General features: G+C 33.5%; 1 protein-coding gene across 1 annotated transcript in view; it reads left to right on the forward strand.

Moving 5' to 3' along the window:
* notch1a (notch receptor 1a) overlaps nucleotides 1-19,350 on the forward strand; it is a 70,170-nt gene that overhangs the window by 46,609 nt on the left and 4,211 nt on the right. The window contains exons 18-30 of the mRNA XM_056445823.1: nucleotides 165-366; nucleotides 1,441-1,594; nucleotides 1,782-1,966; nucleotides 2,189-2,321; nucleotides 3,603-3,860; nucleotides 6,235-6,347; nucleotides 6,998-7,569; nucleotides 9,146-9,559; nucleotides 12,225-12,373; nucleotides 13,894-14,104; nucleotides 14,351-14,432; nucleotides 15,028-15,190; nucleotides 17,811-18,109. Coding sequence (XP_056301798.1) covers nucleotides 165-366; nucleotides 1,441-1,594; nucleotides 1,782-1,966; nucleotides 2,189-2,321; nucleotides 3,603-3,860; nucleotides 6,235-6,347; nucleotides 6,998-7,569; nucleotides 9,146-9,559; nucleotides 12,225-12,373; nucleotides 13,894-14,104; nucleotides 14,351-14,432; nucleotides 15,028-15,190; nucleotides 17,811-18,109 — 2,935 coding nt within the window. The remainder of the gene's footprint in view (nucleotides 1-164; nucleotides 367-1,440; nucleotides 1,595-1,781; nucleotides 1,967-2,188; nucleotides 2,322-3,602; nucleotides 3,861-6,234; nucleotides 6,348-6,997; nucleotides 7,570-9,145; nucleotides 9,560-12,224; nucleotides 12,374-13,893; nucleotides 14,105-14,350; nucleotides 14,433-15,027; nucleotides 15,191-17,810; nucleotides 18,110-19,350) is intronic.

Below are 19,350 nucleotides of genomic sequence, written 5' to 3' on the forward strand. Positions count from 1 at the left end.
GTTTTGAGTACATTTATTTTTAATTTGAGTGGATTTTAAATATGCGGTATCATACTTTTACTGTAAAATTCATGTTTTAATTAAAATGCATTGACCCAGTTATTAAAAATCTAAACCATAATGTTAAAGATATATTAAAAGAAATTGTTGTTCCTCTTCTCCAGCTCGTGTTTTAACGGTGGGACGTGTGTGGATGGCATCAACTCTTTCTCCTGTGTGTGTTTGCCGGGATTTACCGGAAATTACTGTCAGCATGATGTGAATGAGTGCGACTCTCGGCCTTGTCAGAACGGAGGCTCCTGTCAGGACGGATACGGCACCTATAAATGCACCTGTCCACACGGCTACACCGGACTCAACTGCCAGGTAGACTAAAACCCACTGTTTCTCCTCTTGACAATACTTATTTAAAATTTGATGCATTAGTAAATGAGCATGCAGATTTTTATAGAAATAATGTGTACGTAAAAATGTCTGTATTATAGTTTTTAGTATACATTATATAAACCCTTATCGAAATATCTTTTATTTTTTATTTAAAATGGTTTATTTTCTATTAAACGCAAACATTCTATTATAAACATCTAAATTATATTTAGTTTCTTTTTAAATATGTATTTTAAAATAATTTTATTGATTTAAAAATGTATAATGGTTATATATTTAAGCAATATTTATAATTATTTAAAAAAATATATTAATTATTATTTCATAAATGCAAAATAGTTCATATTGCTTACATATAGTTATCTATATTTCTTTATAAAAATATTTGTGTATATATTTGTGTGTGTATATTTATTTATTTATTTTATTTATTTATTAATAAATATTTGAATATATGTTTAGTTATTGAACGTTTATTAGTATTTTAAATGTCATCAGCTTTATAAATTATATAAACAATTACAATAGTGTAATTTTTTTAAATATTTGTCTACAAAATACATTTTGTACCATGTTTTTATTAATTAATTTAAAAATGATAGTCCTGTTTATTACATGCAAAACTTATAGCTCATTATTGGAAAAATACAGAACGCCCTTAGTATTTTAGTAGTACTAGTCATAGTGGTGTTCTGTCCATATAACTTGTGTCTTGTATCGCCTTCCATTAATATACCATTGTTTTGCTACCTTTATATTGTATGTGTATGTAAATGCGTATATTTATTTATTTATATACTCGCAGTTGCAGTTTTTATTATTATTTTCTTTTTATATTCTTGTTTGTTTTGATTTGTTACCTTTAGTACATTTCAAAGGTTAATAAAGACAGTTGCGTGTATGTAAATGCATTTATTCATTATTATTTTGTTTGTTTTGTTTTCTTTAGTACTTGTTAAAAGTTCCTAAAATGAATAAAGACCGTATTTAAAAAAGAAAGAGAGTATTTTTGTGCATGTTTTATTGACGTGTGTTTGTTGTTGGTGTGTTCAGAGTCTTGTGCGCTGGTGTGACTCGTCTCCCTGTAAGAACGGAGGCTCGTGTTGGCAGCAGGGGGCGTCCTTCACCTGTCAGTGTGCCAGCGGCTGGACGGGCATCTACTGCGACGTGCCCAGTGTCAGCTGTGAGGTCGCCGCCAGACAACAAGGTACTAAAAACAACACTTCAAATCAATTCAAGTGTATTTGTATAGCTTTTAACAGTTAAAGTTATTCTATATAAACAGTTACCCTGCAGTTATATATTATATAGGTGATCTCTGTGTGTACATGTTCATTGATGTGTATTAAGTGTATTTGTGTTGCCCTGTGTGTGTGTGTGTGTGTGTGTGTCAGGTGTGTCTGTGGCAGTTTTGTGTCGTCATGCGGGTCAGTGTGTGGATGCGGGAAACACACACCTGTGCAGGTGTCAGGCTGGATACACCGGCAGTTACTGTCAGGAGCAGGTGGACGAGTGTCAGCCGAACCCCTGCCAAAATGGAGCCACGTGCACAGACTATCTGGGAGGATACAGCTGTGAGGTACACACACTCTCTCTCTCATAAACACTCCGTCATGCACATTTACGCATTTAGCAGACGCTTTGATCCAAAACGACTTGCAACCCATTCTCTCGCGCACACACATACTCTCTCAGGATTGTTTTTGTGAATTGCGGGGACATTCCATAGGTTTCCATTGTCTTTCCATTAGTTCGGTTTGCTCTTTTGGGGTTTTTAACGTCTGTTCATCATCTCCCTCAGTGCGTTCCTGGTTATCATGGTATGAACTGCAGCAAGGAGATCAACGAGTGTCTTTCTCAGCCCTGCCAGAATGGAGGAACCTGCATTGACCTCGTGAACACCTACAAATGCTCCTGCCCACGAGGAACACAAGGTACACACTCTCACATACAACAGATTCATCATACAATACTTCACTCTGCAGTGTTTTGATTCTTTTCTCTGCTCCTGATTTGATTCTTTTCTCTGCTCTGGATTTGATTCTTTTTCTCTTTGCTCTTGTTTGATATTTTTTCTCCGCTCCTGTTATGATTCTTTCTCTTTGCTCCTAATTTGATTCTTTTTCTTTGCTCCTGATTTGATTCTTTTTCTCTGCTCCTTATTTGATTCTTTTCTCTTTGCTCCTGTTTTGATTCTTTTCTCTGCTCCAGTTTGATTCTTTCTCTCTGCTCCTCATTTGATTTTCTCTGCTCTGGATTTGATTCGTTTTCTCTTTGCTCTTGTTTGATACTTTTTCTCCGCTCCTGTTTTGATTCTTTCTCTTTGCTCCTGTTTTGATTCTTTCTCTTTGCTCCTGTTTTGATTCTTTCTCTTTGCTCCTGTTTTGATTCTTTTTCTCTGCTCCTGGTTTGATTATTTTCTCTGCTCCTGATTTGATTCTTTTTCTCTGCTCATGTTTTGATTCTTTCTCTTTGCATCTGATTTGATTCTTTTTCTCTGCTCCTTTTTTGATTCTTTTCTCTTTGCTACTGATTTGATTCTTTTCTCTTTGCTACTGATTTGATTCTTTTCTCTTTGCTACTGATTTGATTCTTTTCTCTTTGCTCCTGATTTGATTCTTTTTCTCTGCTCGTGGTTTGATTCTGTTCTCTGCTCCTGTTTGATTCTTTTTCTCTGCACTTGTTTGATTCTTTTCTCTTTGCTCCTGATTTGATTCTTTTTCTCTGCTCCTGGTTTGATTCTTTCTCTCTGCTCCTGATTTGATTTTCTCTGCTCTGGATTTGATTCTTTTTCTCTTTGCACTTGTTTGATACTTTTTCTCCGCTCCTGTTTTGATTCTTTCTCTTTACTCCTGTTTTGATTCTTTTTCTCTGCTTTTGTTTAATTCTTTCTCTCATTCTGATTTGATTCTTTTCTCTGCTCCTGATCTGATTCTCTTTCTCTGCTCGTAGTTTGATTCTTTTTGCTTTGTTTGCATTTTGACTCTTGTCTCTGTTGATTATTTTACCTTTGCTTGTGTTTTGACTTTTTCACTGCTCATGTTTTGATTCTCTTCTCTTTGCTCCTGTTTTGATTCTCTTCTCTTTGCCCCTGTTTTGATTCCCTGCTTGTGTTTTGATTCTCTTCTCTTTGCTCCTGTTTTGATTCCCTGCTTGTGTTTTGACTCTCTTCTCTTTGCTCCTGTTTTGACTTTTCTCTCTGCTCACGTTTTCAGGTGTTCACTGTGAGATTGACATTGATGACTGTTCTCCGTCTGTGGATCCGTTAACCGGAGAGCCGCGGTGTTTTAATGGCGGGCGATGTGTGGATCGTGTCGGTGGTTATGGTTGTGTGTGTCCGGCTGGTTTTGTGGGCGAACGCTGCGAGGGCGACGTTAACGAGTGCCTGTCGGACCCCTGTGACCCCAGCGGATCCTACAACTGCGTTCAGCTCATCAATGACTTCCGCTGCGAGTGTCGTACAGGATACACCGGTACGTCAATATACACAGAAAAGTACTCCAGTGAATTTGTTGTTTCTTTTTCAAATATTTCCCAAATGATGTTTATCAGAGCAAGAAATTTTTCAGAGTATTTCCTATCATATTTTTTCTTCTGGAGAAAGTCTTATTTGTTTTATTTCAGCTAGAATAAAAGCAGTTTTTAATTGTTTTAAACTCATTGTAAGATCTATATTATTAGCCCTTGTATACAATCTGTGTTTTGATAGTCTACAGAACAAACCACTGTTATACAATGACTTGCCTAATTACCCTAACTTGCCTAATTATCCTAGTTAAGCCTTTAAATAGTCACTTTAAGCTGAATACTAGTATCTTGAAAAATATCTAGTCAAATATTATTTACTGTCATCATAGCAAAGACAAAATAAGTCAGTTATTAGAAATGAGTTATTAAAACTATTATGATTAGAAATGTGTTGAAAAAAAATCTGCTCTTTGTTAAACAGAAATTGTGGAAAATGTAGAGGGGGGCTAATAATTCAGGGGGGCTAATAATTCTGACTTCAACTGTATATCACTGAATGTGTCATGGTGGTTAGAGCATAGTGATGTCTTTAGTGTGGGGCTGTTATTTGACAGCACTGATTGTTATTGTGCTTTACTTCATTATTATCTGTACTTACATTTACATTTAGTCATTTAGCATTTAGTATTTTTATTGTTTTATTTTAGTATTTTGTGGTTTATGAGTTCATAAAGAACGAGAAAGGAAGAAAGAATGAGAAATTAAAACACCATTCGTTTTGGTAGATCATTGTTAGTGAGTCTTAAATAAAATAAGCCTAAATTATTTTAAGCTTATTTAACCTATTAATTATATAACCTTAATTATTTTATAATGTTTTTTATTATTTTCATTTATTTATTCTTTTTTCTTTCTCTCTTTCTTTATTTTCTTTTAAACAAATAAATAAATATTTAATACATAATTCTATAGTGTAGTATATAGTACTATACAAATATAATCGACATGTTTGTTTAATTCATAAATTTTTTTTGTATAAATTGCTCTTAAAAAACTTTGAAAAACCATCTAAGTGGGATACGTTGAAGCTATAGTTGGGCATAAATTAAATTTTTTTTAATCTAGATTAATTTCGAAATTAATCTAGATTAAAATGACTCATTTGAATTCTGCCGAAGGCATTCAGAATATGTGAGCTACCCAAATAATAAATCTTTGAGAACGGGTTTCTCAAGCCAGGTGGCGCATTAGACCAGGGGCTCATCTCTTGTTTCCAAAATGCATCACAAACTGCTTGAGAAAGTGTTCTACTAGGATAAATGGTGATGAAAATAAATGATGTTCAATAAGATGTACTTGTGTTTACTAACTGTTAATTCAGTTAAACATGAATTTGAACTGTAGGCCTACATAAGCTCCAAACAGCGATTTCATACTTGCTTTTGATGTACGCACATACAGAAAATGCTGCTTCGCAAAGCCAAGTTCACAGAGCCCTGATGGTGTGTCAAACATTGAGTATGTTTACATGGGCAACAATACTTTAATACGATTTTAATATGAATACTCTGATTAAGAGTCTACAATGTAAATAGAGATTTTTGATCACCTTAATGCGACTAAAGTCATAACTGAACTGAACAGAAATGGAATTAACATGTGGAGTATGCATATATTAGTGGCATTATTGAAGAAAACACTGCAATCAAACTTTCCGTCATTTTCCGACAAGATCCACACAGGCAGCTTTCAGTAAATCACTACACACACACACACACACACGCACATCACGAAAAGTGGAAGTTTTTTTTCTATCCGTTTGGTGAGCGTTATTGCATATAACACTCTGACCAGTCCTTACTCCTTATTTGCATCTAATACCACAGTTTGTCACAGGGGCATGAATGAAATGCTAAAGTGAAACTGCCGAACTGCAGCTAAAGTCAGGCATCCTGCTGATTTGATCCAGAAGGGCACTTTTTTTTTTCAGACGGCTCACTGGTCAGGTATACATCCGCGCTAAAATATCAAGGTGAAAGTCACCATAGCTTGCGTAGAATAGACTCCGCTCACAACCCAACTTTGAGAATAGATTAATGGCGCTATTATTTTTATTTAATTATTTATTTATTTTAATATCGTGCAATAAGAGTCTTGTGTTAATGCCAATAACGGCCCAGCACTAATTGAAACGTTTACTATTTGAAAATGTATTTAGTTATGCATTTCAATAGCACTCAGTACAACCAAAAAACTACGAATTATACTTAGATTTGCACACCAAGTAACTATACATTAGAATAAATTACCCAATTAATTACCCAAGTAAACATTCATTTTACACGTCTTTTAACATTTTCATGTTTTTTCATCTCACAGGCAAGCGCTGTGAAACAGTCTTCAACGGCTGCAAGGACACGCCCTGCAAAAACGGAGGAACGTGTGCCGTGGCAAGCAACACCAAACACGGATACATCTGCAAATGCCAACCTGTGAGTAAAAACCAAGACTAAACCTGTAATCTGAACTTCCATAACATCCCATAAATGCCAACATCCCATAAATGCCATCCAACATCTGATTTCTGCCTGTGTTTTACTCTCCTGGGTACTGTAAATTTCCATATCCTATAAATCCATCTAACATTTGGGATTAAATGAAAGATAGAGCTGCGTGTCATCGGCATAACAGTGAGAAGCCATGGGATTGAATGATGGATCCCAGTGATGTGGTGTAAAGAGAGAATAGTAGGGGACCTAGAACAAAACCCTGAGGTACTCCAGTGGCCAGCTGATGACCTTTGGATACCTCTTCTCTCCAGGCAGCTCTGAATAATCTGCTGGTGAGGTAAGACTCCAACCAGCAGAGCGGGGTTCCAGTGAGGAGAGGGTGGACAGTAGAGTCTGGAGATTTACCGTATCATTTACCGTTACCTGATTGGTTTGCATCCAGCAGGTTGTTGCGAGAGGATAAAAATGTGGATATTTCAGTGGTTTTGACAATAAAAGGAAGGAGAGAGACTGGTCTGTAATTTTCAACCAATGAGGTGTTGAGTGATGATTCCAGTGATGTTTTCACTCTCAGGGCTACTGGCAGCTTCCATTATTTTTCTAATATTTTCTTCCGTGTGTTTCCCTCTCAGGGTTACTCCGGCTCATCCTGCGAGTATGACTCTCAATCTTGTGGCTCGCTGCGCTGTCGTAACGGTGCCACCTGTGTGTCGGGGCACCTGAGCCCTCGCTGTCTGTGTGCACCAGGCTTCAGCGGGCATGAATGTCAAACCCGCATGGACTCGCCGTGCCTCGTCAACCCGTGCTACAACGGCGGCACCTGCCAGCCAATCAGCGATGCTCCGTTTTACCGCTGCTCCTGCCCGGCTAACTTCAACGGGCTGCTGTGCCACATTCTGGATTATTCCTTCAGTGGCGGGCAGGGCCGAGACATCGCGCCACCAGTCGAAGTGGAAATCCGCTGCGAAATCGCCCAATGCGAAGGACGTGGCGGAAACGCCATCTGTGATACGCAGTGTAATAATCACGCGTGCGGATGGGACGGCGGAGACTGCTCTCTGAATTTCGATGACCCCTGGCAGAACTGTAGCGCCGCCCTGCAGTGCTGGAGATACTTCAATGATGGGAAATGCGACGAGCAGTGCGCCACCGCGGGCTGTCTTTATGACGGATTTGACTGTCAGAGGCTGGAGGGACAGTGCAAGTAAGGAACAATTTGTTTGTCATGGTGCTTAATTATTAACTTTTTTATACATTTTTTTTTTGTTTTAATTATGTTTTGCTGTTTTTATATTTATTATTTTTACAGTGTTTTTAATGTTTATTTCTAAGATTTGGCTTAATTAAACTTTTGAAAATACAATCATAGATTCAAAAAATGTATAAATAAAATGATATATTTATATAGTTTATTCATATAATATTTATATTATTTATAAATAATTTATTTATATATTTTTATATTCTCTCTCTCTCTCTCTCTCTATATATATATATATAACATTTATTTCTATATTATTTATTTATATTATTTCTATATTATTTATTTATATTATTTCTATATTATTTATTTATATTATTTCTGTATTATTTATTTGTATTATTCATATAATATTTATTTATATTATCTATATATTATTTATTTATATTTGTTTATTACTTTAGAATAATTATATTATTTACAATATTTGTTTATTTGTTTGTTTGTTTTTGTCATTTTAAATGTTATTTTTTAATAAGTAAATATTCACCATTTTATTTTATTTTCTTTTTAGTGTATTTTAATACTTTATAATAAATACATTTTTTCTATACTATATTCAATAAGAATTTTTAAAAAATAAATATTTTAGCAATTTCTTCATCAAGAATTTCATTTACATTTTTATTAACTGCAGAAAAATACATTTGATACTTTTATTAATTATACTAAATTAATTCTAAACATTATTCTTATTTTATTTTTTTTTACCATTCAGCTTTTACTATTTACTACTATTTTACTGTTTTACTATTTTTGTTGTATGTTGTGGTAATGTTTTAATGCTTTTTTAAATTTATTGTCATGGACCAATTTAGGGAGAAAAACTTAATAAGTTGCTTATTAAAACTTAATAAATTCTATGGTAACACTTTAAAATAATGGTCCACTAATTAATATTATTTAATCTATTTACTAACATGAGCAAAGTATTAGTAATACATTTATTACGGTATTTATTCATGTCTGCTGACATTAATAATATTTAAGTTAAAAAATGTTTGTTAACAGTGCATTAACTAATGATAATAAGCACAATTTTAACAATGCATTAGATATTGTTCAACTTTCATAAATAAATTCTTTACAAGATTATTCATACTTATTGTTAGTAGATGCATTAACTAATGTACCATTATTCTAAAGTGTTACCAATGCTACTGAATAATCAAAATAACCTCCCCCGTTTTCATTAATTAGCATAATTCTTATTTGTTTGTATGTGGGGTCAATTTGGATTGGGATAAAGGTTAAATGTTACAATATATGAAATATATATGTTAAGGGTTATAATGTTACGGTTGTTTACATGACTGCATTCCATTATTATTCTGTATGTTTAAAACCAGCAGATTATACTATATATTTTACATGTCATGTACTTACTGTTATTAAAGTATCTGCCTAATAATAATAATAATAATAATAATAATAATAAAAATAATAATAAAAAGTAAACAAATGCATGATGAGAAATGTGAGCTGATCAATAATAACTCCTCTTGGTCTGTGTGTGCAGTCCGCTGTATGACCAGTACTGCAGGGATCACTATGCGGATGGTCACTGTGATCAGGGCTGTAATAATGCAGAGTGTGAATGGGACGGTCTGGACTGCGCTGATGACGTCCCGCAGAAGCTGGCATTGGGCAGTTTGGTTCTGGTGGTCCACATCCCGCCGGATGAGCTACGAAATCGTTCCTCATCGTTCCTCCGCGAGCTCAGCAGCCTGCTGCACACTAATGTGGTGTTTCGGCGTGACGCCAACGGAGAGCCACTGATCTTCCCATACTACGGCAGCGAACACGAGCTCAGCAAACACAAGCGCTCTGATTGGACCGATCCTGGTCAGCTGATGCAGCGCGCCAGGAGGAGTCTGACGTCACTCCTGAAGCCCCGCCCACGCAGAGAGCTTGATCACATGGAGGTCAAAGGGTGAGTAGTGATGATTTCAAGATTATAATTGAAGGGTTATATCAGCAAAAAAATGACAAATTTGTCATCTTTTACTTTTTTGAACACAAAAGAAGATGTTTTGAAAAATGATGGAAATCGGTAACCATTGTCTTCCATTGGATCAGTTTTTCCTGTCATTGAAGTCAATGGTTACCAGTTTTCCAAAACATCTTCTTTTGTGTTCAACAGAAGAAAGAAACTCATAAAGGTTTGGAAGCACTTAAGTGTGAGTAAATGATGAGTACACTTTCATTTTTGGGTGAACTGTAAGATTATAGAGATTTAAGGTCACTTCCAGATTGAAAATTTGTGATCGTTTGCTCGTCCTCCACTTGTTCCAAACCTGATTGAGTTTCATTCAAAGAAAAACAATTAATACAGATATAAATAAATAAAATCAGTAAAAATGCATTTTTACAATACTTTTTTTTAAATAAATTAATATAAAAATAATATAATCAAAGTACAAAATAGTGAATGAATAAAAAATAATGCACAATTTAATTTGGGAATAACTTTAATAATAATAATAATTACAATAATGATGACGATACATTTAATAAAATAAAATATATCTGTTTTATTATGTTATATATAGGCCCACAGGAACCTGTGCGCACAGAAATCTGCTGATTTCCACAGATTTTTAGCCAATCATTGAGTTTATGTATTTACTTGTGTAAATGTGTGTACATTTATTCAGTTTTTAAATTAATTTTACTAATATTATAGTAATAAAATAATAGTAATATTAAAATGTTCATATGATTTATTTACAATACAGTTTGTAAAGTTATATTTTCAGTTTTTTAGTAGGAGATATTATTTGAGAGACTTGCTTTGTATACCAAATAAAGTGTATCAAATTGAATTTGCATTGTAAACATTAAATAAAAATTTCATATATTAGGTTTTTTGGTGCAAAATTCTCTGCAGAAATAGCAAAAAAATGTCCGCAGATTCTGTCTGGCCCTAGTTATATATTACATTAGTCTTCTGTTGTTATAGATCGATGGACAGATTGATAGGTGCTGACCTTCCAGTCTGACCCAGATGGATTTCATATGTGTATATGTGTGTGTGAATGCAGGTCTATCCTGTATCTGTCTTCTATTGTTATAGATAGATAGACAGGTAGATTTAATTTTCATTTATTTGGTCCTCCATACGTCACTGACGTCTATAGTAGTTGAGAAATACTCATTCTGGAAGTGAACTACTACTCTAATTTTCAATTTTTAAATTAAAGTTTTAAATTTGGCATATATTTTTTTAAATCTCCCATTCAGAGCCGGCCCAAGGCATAAGCGAACTAAGCGGCTGCTTAGGGCCCCGTGGCCACCAGGGGGCCCCCAAGAATGGATGAGATGACTGAGTGACTTTCGTTTTTGTTTTAGTTTGCTGTGGATTAGGGGTGGGACAAATATATGGCCATTTATTGTGTTATTTCCGGCCGCGATACATACTCTGGCGCCAAGACATTTATCTAAATTTACAAGAGATCTGAATTAATTTCGTTTTTCACACCTGACTGCAGCAGATAACCGTTTTAGCTACAGTAAACCCTGCGGCCACCAGGTGGCGCTTGCCGTAATGGCGGATCATCAGACATAAACCAGCGTCATGTAAACCACTGTCAGTTGAGCCATTGCAATGGTGAAAATCTCAGGCATGCGGACACCTTCTTTTGTCCAAGCTGGGACAAGGTATTTGTGTGTTTCAGACACCCAGCTCCCCCGAATTTTCCACTAGTTTCTTCCTCACAGATGCGCTTTCACTTCGCTATATCGCTCGCGCGTGCCTGCAGTCAGTGCTCTTCATACAGGAATATGTGCTTAAACTTCTAACTCCGCCATAGCGGGCGAATAATCAAGGATTGATGATGATTTGTCATATTGTTTGCACCAAGGGGGCCCCAAATAAAATCCTGCTTAGGGGCCCCTGAAGACTTGGGCCGGCCCTGCTCCCATTTGCCAGATAAATTGAGATTCACAACTTCGAGGTTGGTCTAGTAAATCATACGTAATTATAGACTGTTTTCCAATAAAGATCATATTTTTAGGGTAATGAATTCATAAAAATAGGATGACTTAAAGTTTTATTCAAAAATATTTATAGAAGCTTTAAATGGAAATGTGTCAATAAATTCAGTACAGTCTTATGAACAATTTTAATGACTGCTATGGCCATTCTAGTACTTATAGTATTAAAGAAATGATTGTAATTTAACTACATTTATTGTAAGAGTTGTCACCTTGTACCTTTAAAGTGGAACTATTATGTTTATAGGGCTTTATTAGACATTTGTAGCTCCGCCCTCTATTAAAAAAAGCACAATCTCATTTGCATTTAAAGCGACAGTCACCAAAACAGCACAATTATGATCAAAGCCTTAAAGGGGCAGTTTGAAAGAGTTTTAAAACATTATTTGTGGGGTATTTTGAGCTGAAGCTTCACATTCACACTCTAGAGACATCAGAGACTTATTTTACATCTTGTAAAAAAGGGCATAATAGATCCCCTTTAAAAGTCAAGTAGGAAATAAAGAGTGTTGTATTATTGAATGCTCAAGATGCTGATGCTTCCAGTCTGACCCAGATTGATTTCATATGTGTAATGTGTGTGTATGTATGTGTGTTTGCAGGTCTATCGTGTATCTGGAGATTGATAACCGTCAGTGTTTTCAGCAGTCTGATGAGTGTTTTCAGAGCGCAACGGATGTGGCCGCTTTCCTCGGAGCTCTGGCCTCCAGTGGAAACCTCAATGTTCCCTATATCATAGAGGCCGTCACCAGTCAGTCGCACTTTATTTACTATGATACACACATTTATATACTATTACATTGACCTTATTCTTCACGTATAAGTGGGTGCAGTCATTGAACATTTTTTTGGGTCTACACTTGCGGTCTTATTCATGATTTTTAGACGTTAGAAACAGCTCGCTATGCAGCTTGATGTTGCAAGCTGATCTTTTTTATATTATTCTACTTTCTATGTATAGTCATGAACACACTTGTTTGTAGAGCAAGTAGTTTGACTGTTTTCTGCCGTTTAGTATTCCAAGTAATTTCTCCAATAGGCAACAGAATAGTGAAGTTCGAAAACAATCGCAAAAAAGGAGCGCACTTCCACATCGCAGAATAAGGTCAATACAATACCCAACATTTAAAGTGGATCATAATCAGAGCTGTCCTTAAACAAAATACCAATATTTTTATAATTACATGCAGTATCACAATTTATCAATTAAATAGTTATTAAACTATTAATTTATTTGAATAATTTATTATTTATAGAAGTGCAGTTTTTTTTATCCACTTCAAATGTAAATTAATATAGTCTTAATAGTTACCATTTATTTTTAGATTGCTGTAGTAACTTTATTTAAAATCTATTTGAATATTTTTATTGACACTTATCCTGTCTAATATTTATATTGTGTCTCTGCTTTATATTTATATTAATTTTTCAATTTAATTCTTGTTTAGGTTTCAGTAATTGTAATATGCGATTTTATTTCAGTTTTATTTCACTTGATTGTTTGCAACATATGTATTATATAAATAATAAAATAAATCTATAAGTTTTAGTATATTACATACGTAAAATTTAACTTATTTCAGTTTATGCGAAGACATTTCTAGTTTTTGTTTATTTTTTTAGTATTTATAATTTTTTTTTTAATTAATCTAATTCTATTTTATGTTTGAGTCAATTTATTATATGCTTCTATCATATTATAAGGCTTAAGTTATTATTTCTAATTTAGTTTTTATTTACAATAATTTTTATTATTTATAATAATTTTTTTTTATTATTTTTGTATACTTAATTTTTTTTTTGCAATCTTGGTACTTGCATTTCAGTAACTTTTATATATTTATATATATATATATATATATATATATATATATATATATATATATATATATATATATATATATATATATATATATATATATAGTTAAAGTCAAAATTATAAGCCCCTCATTGAATGTTTTTTTTCTTTTTTAAATATTACCTAAATGATGCTTAACAGAGCAGGGAAATTAAATATATATATATATATATATATATTTTATTTAAAGTGTTTATCATTTTAAAATAATCTTGTTAGTATATTATATATATATATATATATATATATATATATATATATATATATGTATGTATGTATATGTATGTATGTATGTATGTATGTATGTATATGTATGTATGTATGTATGTATGTATATGTATGTAAAGGCGTGTTGTGTTTATTTTATAATAGCTGAGTGCAGTGTATAATCTAGAATTTAAATATGTGCGCAGGTGAAGGTGGTCCCCCAAAGACGGGTGAGATGTACCCCATGTTCCTGGTTCTTCTGGCTCTGGCTGTTCTGGCTCTGGCTGCTGTCGGTGTGGTCGTCTCCAGGAAGAGGAAGCGGGAACACGGCCAGCTTTGGTTCCCTGAGGGATTTAAAGTCAACGAACCCAAAAAGAAGAGAAGAGAACCTGTGGGAGAGGACTCTGTCGGACTCAAGTCAGTTTCCACAACTTGCTTGATTTATATATGTATATTGTTATATTTAAATATATCTATTTGTTTGTTTATTTATTTTTTATCTACGCACTTTAAATGAAAACATTTTTAATATAATGAAATGACTTTTTTTTTGGTTTTGTCTTTGGTGCTTTTATTTTAACATAAAAAAAGTTGGCAACACATAATCATTTTTCATCTTTATTACTTGTAATAATGCTAACCGGTGACTCTGTATCCCATCAGGCCTCTGAAAAACTCCGACAGCTCTCTGATGGATGAACAGCTGAGCGAATGGGCTGAAGACGACACCAATAAACGATTCCGGGTGAGTGAGAACACCGTCAGCTGTCTTCATTAAAGACCCTCTGAAATCAGCATATTTTGATTTGTCTAAATATGTTTGATTGATAAATGAGATGCCATTGAATTGAATATATATAGATAGATAGTCAAGCCCGAAATTAATCATACCCTTAGCAAAAACTTTTTGTGTAAATGTAAATAAAAGTTAAATTTCCTAAGATTCCTCTTTAACATCGTCTTATCTTTTTGTGTCATTTCCAGTAAAATAAAAGAACTTGCTGGATTTGGGACTTGTCTATATATTTAGTGCGTTCCCAACACTGGCTGTGATATCAATGAAACACTACTGGCTAATCTTAAAATGGGAGGGGCTACTCAATATGCCCCACCCAGTTTTCATGTATCAGTTAAAATTTCATCACCCATCAAAAAGATAAAGGTGGTTAGCTGAGCAGCTTGCATAGATTATCAGGCATGCTCGCTCCTGTTTGTGTCGTCAATCTGGCAACCTGTGTTTGCATCGAGTCGTCAGAGAAAGGGATGGGTAAAAAAACCTGCAATGATTTGAATTTCATCACTGCACCTTTTAAAGGAAAAGTGTGTGTGTTTGTGTGCAGTTTGAGGGGCAGAGCATTCTGGAGATGAGCGGTCAGCTGGACCACCGTCAGTGGACTCAGCAGCATCTGGACGCCGCAGACTTGCGCTTGAACTCGATGGCTCCGACGCCGCCACAGGGCGAGATCGAGAACGACTGCATGGATGTCAATGTCCGCGGGCCTGGTGAGTGCTAACACCTTCAACACTGCATTTCTGATGTAGAGAGCTAAGACTACACTGTAGAAATATCCCTATGGAAATCAGTTTTCCATTATTTGCGAGTCATGTTTTTATTTTATCCCTTTTGTTTATATTTTATGGGAACATGACCATTTTTAACCTTGGAAAGTTTGAAAAAAAGTGACTTTTATGAACATTTGAGTAGTTTAAAGTGATTTATTGTCTGATTATTCATTATTGTCTGCATATTACGATACAAACCCCTTTTAATGAGCTGCCAGTACATTTTCTGTTATTTTACAGACTTATTTCTCTCTATATATTATCTCTTCGACATTTATATTATTTCAAACTACTAAAAATCACTTTGTTAAACTGTAGAGTTGTATTTTCAGCATCAAAATTGAACAGAGCAGAGATCAACATCCCATAATGCAATTCACAATCGTAAATAAACTGAAAACACTTGTGAATCACAAAATACAGGAACTGTTCATTAACAGATATTGTTTATAGTGTAGTATTGCCATGTTTCTCAGTTTCAAGCTAAACCATGGTCAAATTTCTGACAGTCAGTGTTACCGTTTAAATTGTTTATTATCAATACATCCATGATTGATTATTACGATTTTTAGATCACAGTAAATCTTGAAGGTTTGTGTGTAACTGCATGTTTAAGTAGACTGTTAATGAGCTTGTATTTATATACACTAGTGTTGTCGAAAGTATGGAGTTCGGTACTGATCGATACTGAAAATTTAAAAACGTCCGTTTTCCGCTACACTCTGTGGAGAATGGTTAAATGATAACCTTCACAGTCAATTACAGTCATTTCTGTTGAGCTCGTGAACATGATGGTCTAATTAACAGGGTTTCAGAACGTGCTCAAATGTTAGCGGGAAATGGATGTTTATAAAATTTCTGTATCGATTGGTACCGAACTCGGTACTTTTGATAACACTGATATATACATTTAAAGTATATTGTACTCCTTTTATTTAAAGTGTGTGCTGCACATTATTGAAAATGCTGAAGTGAAGCTCGACTAATTTATACAGCGAATTAAAAAAAAATCATAATATCAGTCAGAAAGTTCACAATTTGATATTTTCGTTGAAACTTTTTGGCCTTTATGAAGCAGTTTTATGTGAAAAACAAGGTAGACAATCGCTGAGAGGCAGATTTCCAAGTGCAGTTTTAACAAACAATAATTGAAAAAGAAAATCAAACTTAAGTAGGCAGGCATGGGAGATTTGGCCTAAAGTCTAAATCTCACTTAATTGAACGTTTTAACTATAATACGATTAATGAACGATTATTTTATTGGTTTATTTTTTGCTGGAAGTAATGTGTATTTATATAGCGCATTTATTTTGTATGACCATACACCCAAAGCGCTTCACAATCATGAGGAAGGTCTCTCCACACCACCATCAGTGTCCAGCATCCACTTGGATGATGCGACGGCAGCCACAGAACAATGGCGCCAGTGCGCTTGCCACACACTAGCTATTGGTGGAGTGGAGAGACAGTGATGCAGCCAATTCGGTGGATAGGGATGATTGGGAGGCCATGATGGGTAAGGGCCAATAGAGGGAATTTGGCCAGGACACCGGGGATACACCCCTACTCTTTACCAGAAGTGTCGTGGGATTTTTAATCACAGAGAGTCAGGACCTCGGTTTAACGTCTCATCTTATGTTAAGAAAAAACTATGTACATGAAATAAAACCCAAAATACACACATCCTCGTTTATGTTGTTTGCCACAAAATGCATAAAAGCTGCAATTTGTATTCGTCTTACACAGACTGTGTTTGTTTTACTTGTCAATAGTCTTGTGTTCAGATAAATCAGATTATTCGCATCCAGAATAAACATTAGTTTTTTCGTAAGGTAGGTGTCTATATCCAGCCTGATCTCATGAGAAAACGTAAGTATTTTACGTTTTGTCAGTTTAGTGGCTAATTCGTACGAATTCGTACGAGTTCAGTCATACGAAATTGTAAGATTTTTAAAAAGGAGGCGTGGCACCTAACCCCACCCCTAAACCCAACCATCATTGGTGGATGAGCAAATCGTACGAAAATGTACGAATTGGATCGTACGAATTCATCTGAATTAGCCACTGAATCAAAAAGTTACGAATTGCCGTGAGATTGTGTTGCTATATCATATATATTTATCATGTATATGTGATATACACACACACACATACCCAAAAGTATGCTTTTTTGCATAGATATTTAAACTTGTACATCATTTGTATTATATACATATATATTTTATATCTAAATATAAATAAAAGTTTACTTAAATATATTCATGCCTGTGTGTATTTATTTATACACAAAAAATATACACTGTACACGCATATATATATGTCAAAATAAACAATTTTTGGATGCTATTATTCGCGATTAATCTTTGTCCAGCGCTACATTTTCACATACAAAACTTTGCTGAATGCCTTATTTGTGTGTTACATTAATTTGTAAATATTTTCAGGTCATATTAACATGACCGCGATTAGTTTTGGTCATAATAATAATTAATAATAAATGTTAAAAAAGGAATAATAAATGTTTCTGTTTGGCTCTAACTCTCCGTGTTTCTCTTTATAGACGGCTTTACTCCACTAATGATCGCATCGTGTAGCGGCGGCGGTCTTGAAAATGAAAACGGCGAAGCAGAAGAAGATCCATCCGCTGACGTGATCACAGACTTCATTTATCACGGAGCCAACCTGCACAATCAGACGGACCGCACGGGCGAGACCGCTCTTCATCTGGCAGCACGTTATGCTCGCTCGGACGCCGCTAAGCGCCTGCTGGAGTCCTGCGCAGACGCTAACGTGCAGGATAACATGGGCCGAACACCGCTGCACGCCGCCGTCGCTGCTGATGCACAGGGAGTCTTCCAGGTAAATAATAATCAAACTTCTAGATTAAATTAAGTTCAAATGTAAAATGCTACATTTTTTCCGAAAGTTAGTAGTTTTACTGTTGTTATTTATTTATTTATTTATTTTCACTAATCTAAATTGCTAAAAAATAATAATAAAATACAAATTAATTAAATATGAAGCAATTGTTAAAAATTGTTTGTAAATAAATAAAACAGTTAGAATTGTTTAATCAACTCAAAATATAAAAAGAAAAAGACATACTAATTCATTAATAAAGCAATTTAAAATAAAACTTTTAATAAAAAAAATGTTTTTCTAAAATTTAATACAATCATTTTTAATAAAATTAGTTTTTTTGTTATAATAATTAGTAGTATTATTGGTATTGATATTAGCAAACCTAAAATACTAAAACAATAAAATAGAACATTATAATTTTTTAAATGTTAATAAAGAACTTAAAGTTTTTAAAAAATGTATAGCTCAAAATATAAAGATAAACCTACTATAAATAATTATTATAATTACTATAATTATTAAAACAATTTTACATGTAAAATTTAAATGTAAAAGGCCACATTTTATTACAGTAGTTATAAATATAATTTTGTGTTATTTTTATTAAACAACACAACAACACTATTTTATTGTTATGCATTTAGTAGTATTATTGGTATCGTTATTAACGAACCTAAATTACTAAAACAATAAAATAGAACATAATAATTTTTTATGTTAATAAAGAACTTAAACAAAGTTTTTAAAAAAATGTATAGCTCAAAATATAAAGATAAAAGAAAAAACATACTATCAATAATTATTATAATTACTATAATTATTAAAACAATTTCACATGTAAAATTTAAATGTAAAAGGCCAAATTTTATTACAGTAGTTATAAAAATAATTTTTATGTTGTTTTTATTAAACAATTGTTAGTAGTATTATTGGTATCGTTATTAACGAACCTACATTACTAAAACAATAAAATAGGACATAATATTTTTTTTATGTTAATAAAGAACTTAAAGTTTAAAAAAAAATGTATAGCTCAGAATATAAGAATAAAAGAAAAAACAAACTATAAATAATTATTATAATTACTATAATTATTAAAACTGTTTTACATGTAAATGTAATGTAATTTAAATGTAAAAGGCCAAATTTTGATTACAGTAGTTATAAATATAATTTTGTGTTTTTTTATTATAATATTTTTTTATTTAAACAATTGTTAGTAATATTATTAGTATCGT

This window comes from Danio aesculapii, chromosome 21, assembly GCF_903798145.1.
Source record: "Danio aesculapii chromosome 21, fDanAes4.1, whole genome shotgun sequence".
Taxonomy (NCBI): domain Eukaryota; kingdom Metazoa; phylum Chordata; class Actinopteri; order Cypriniformes; family Danionidae; genus Danio; species Danio aesculapii.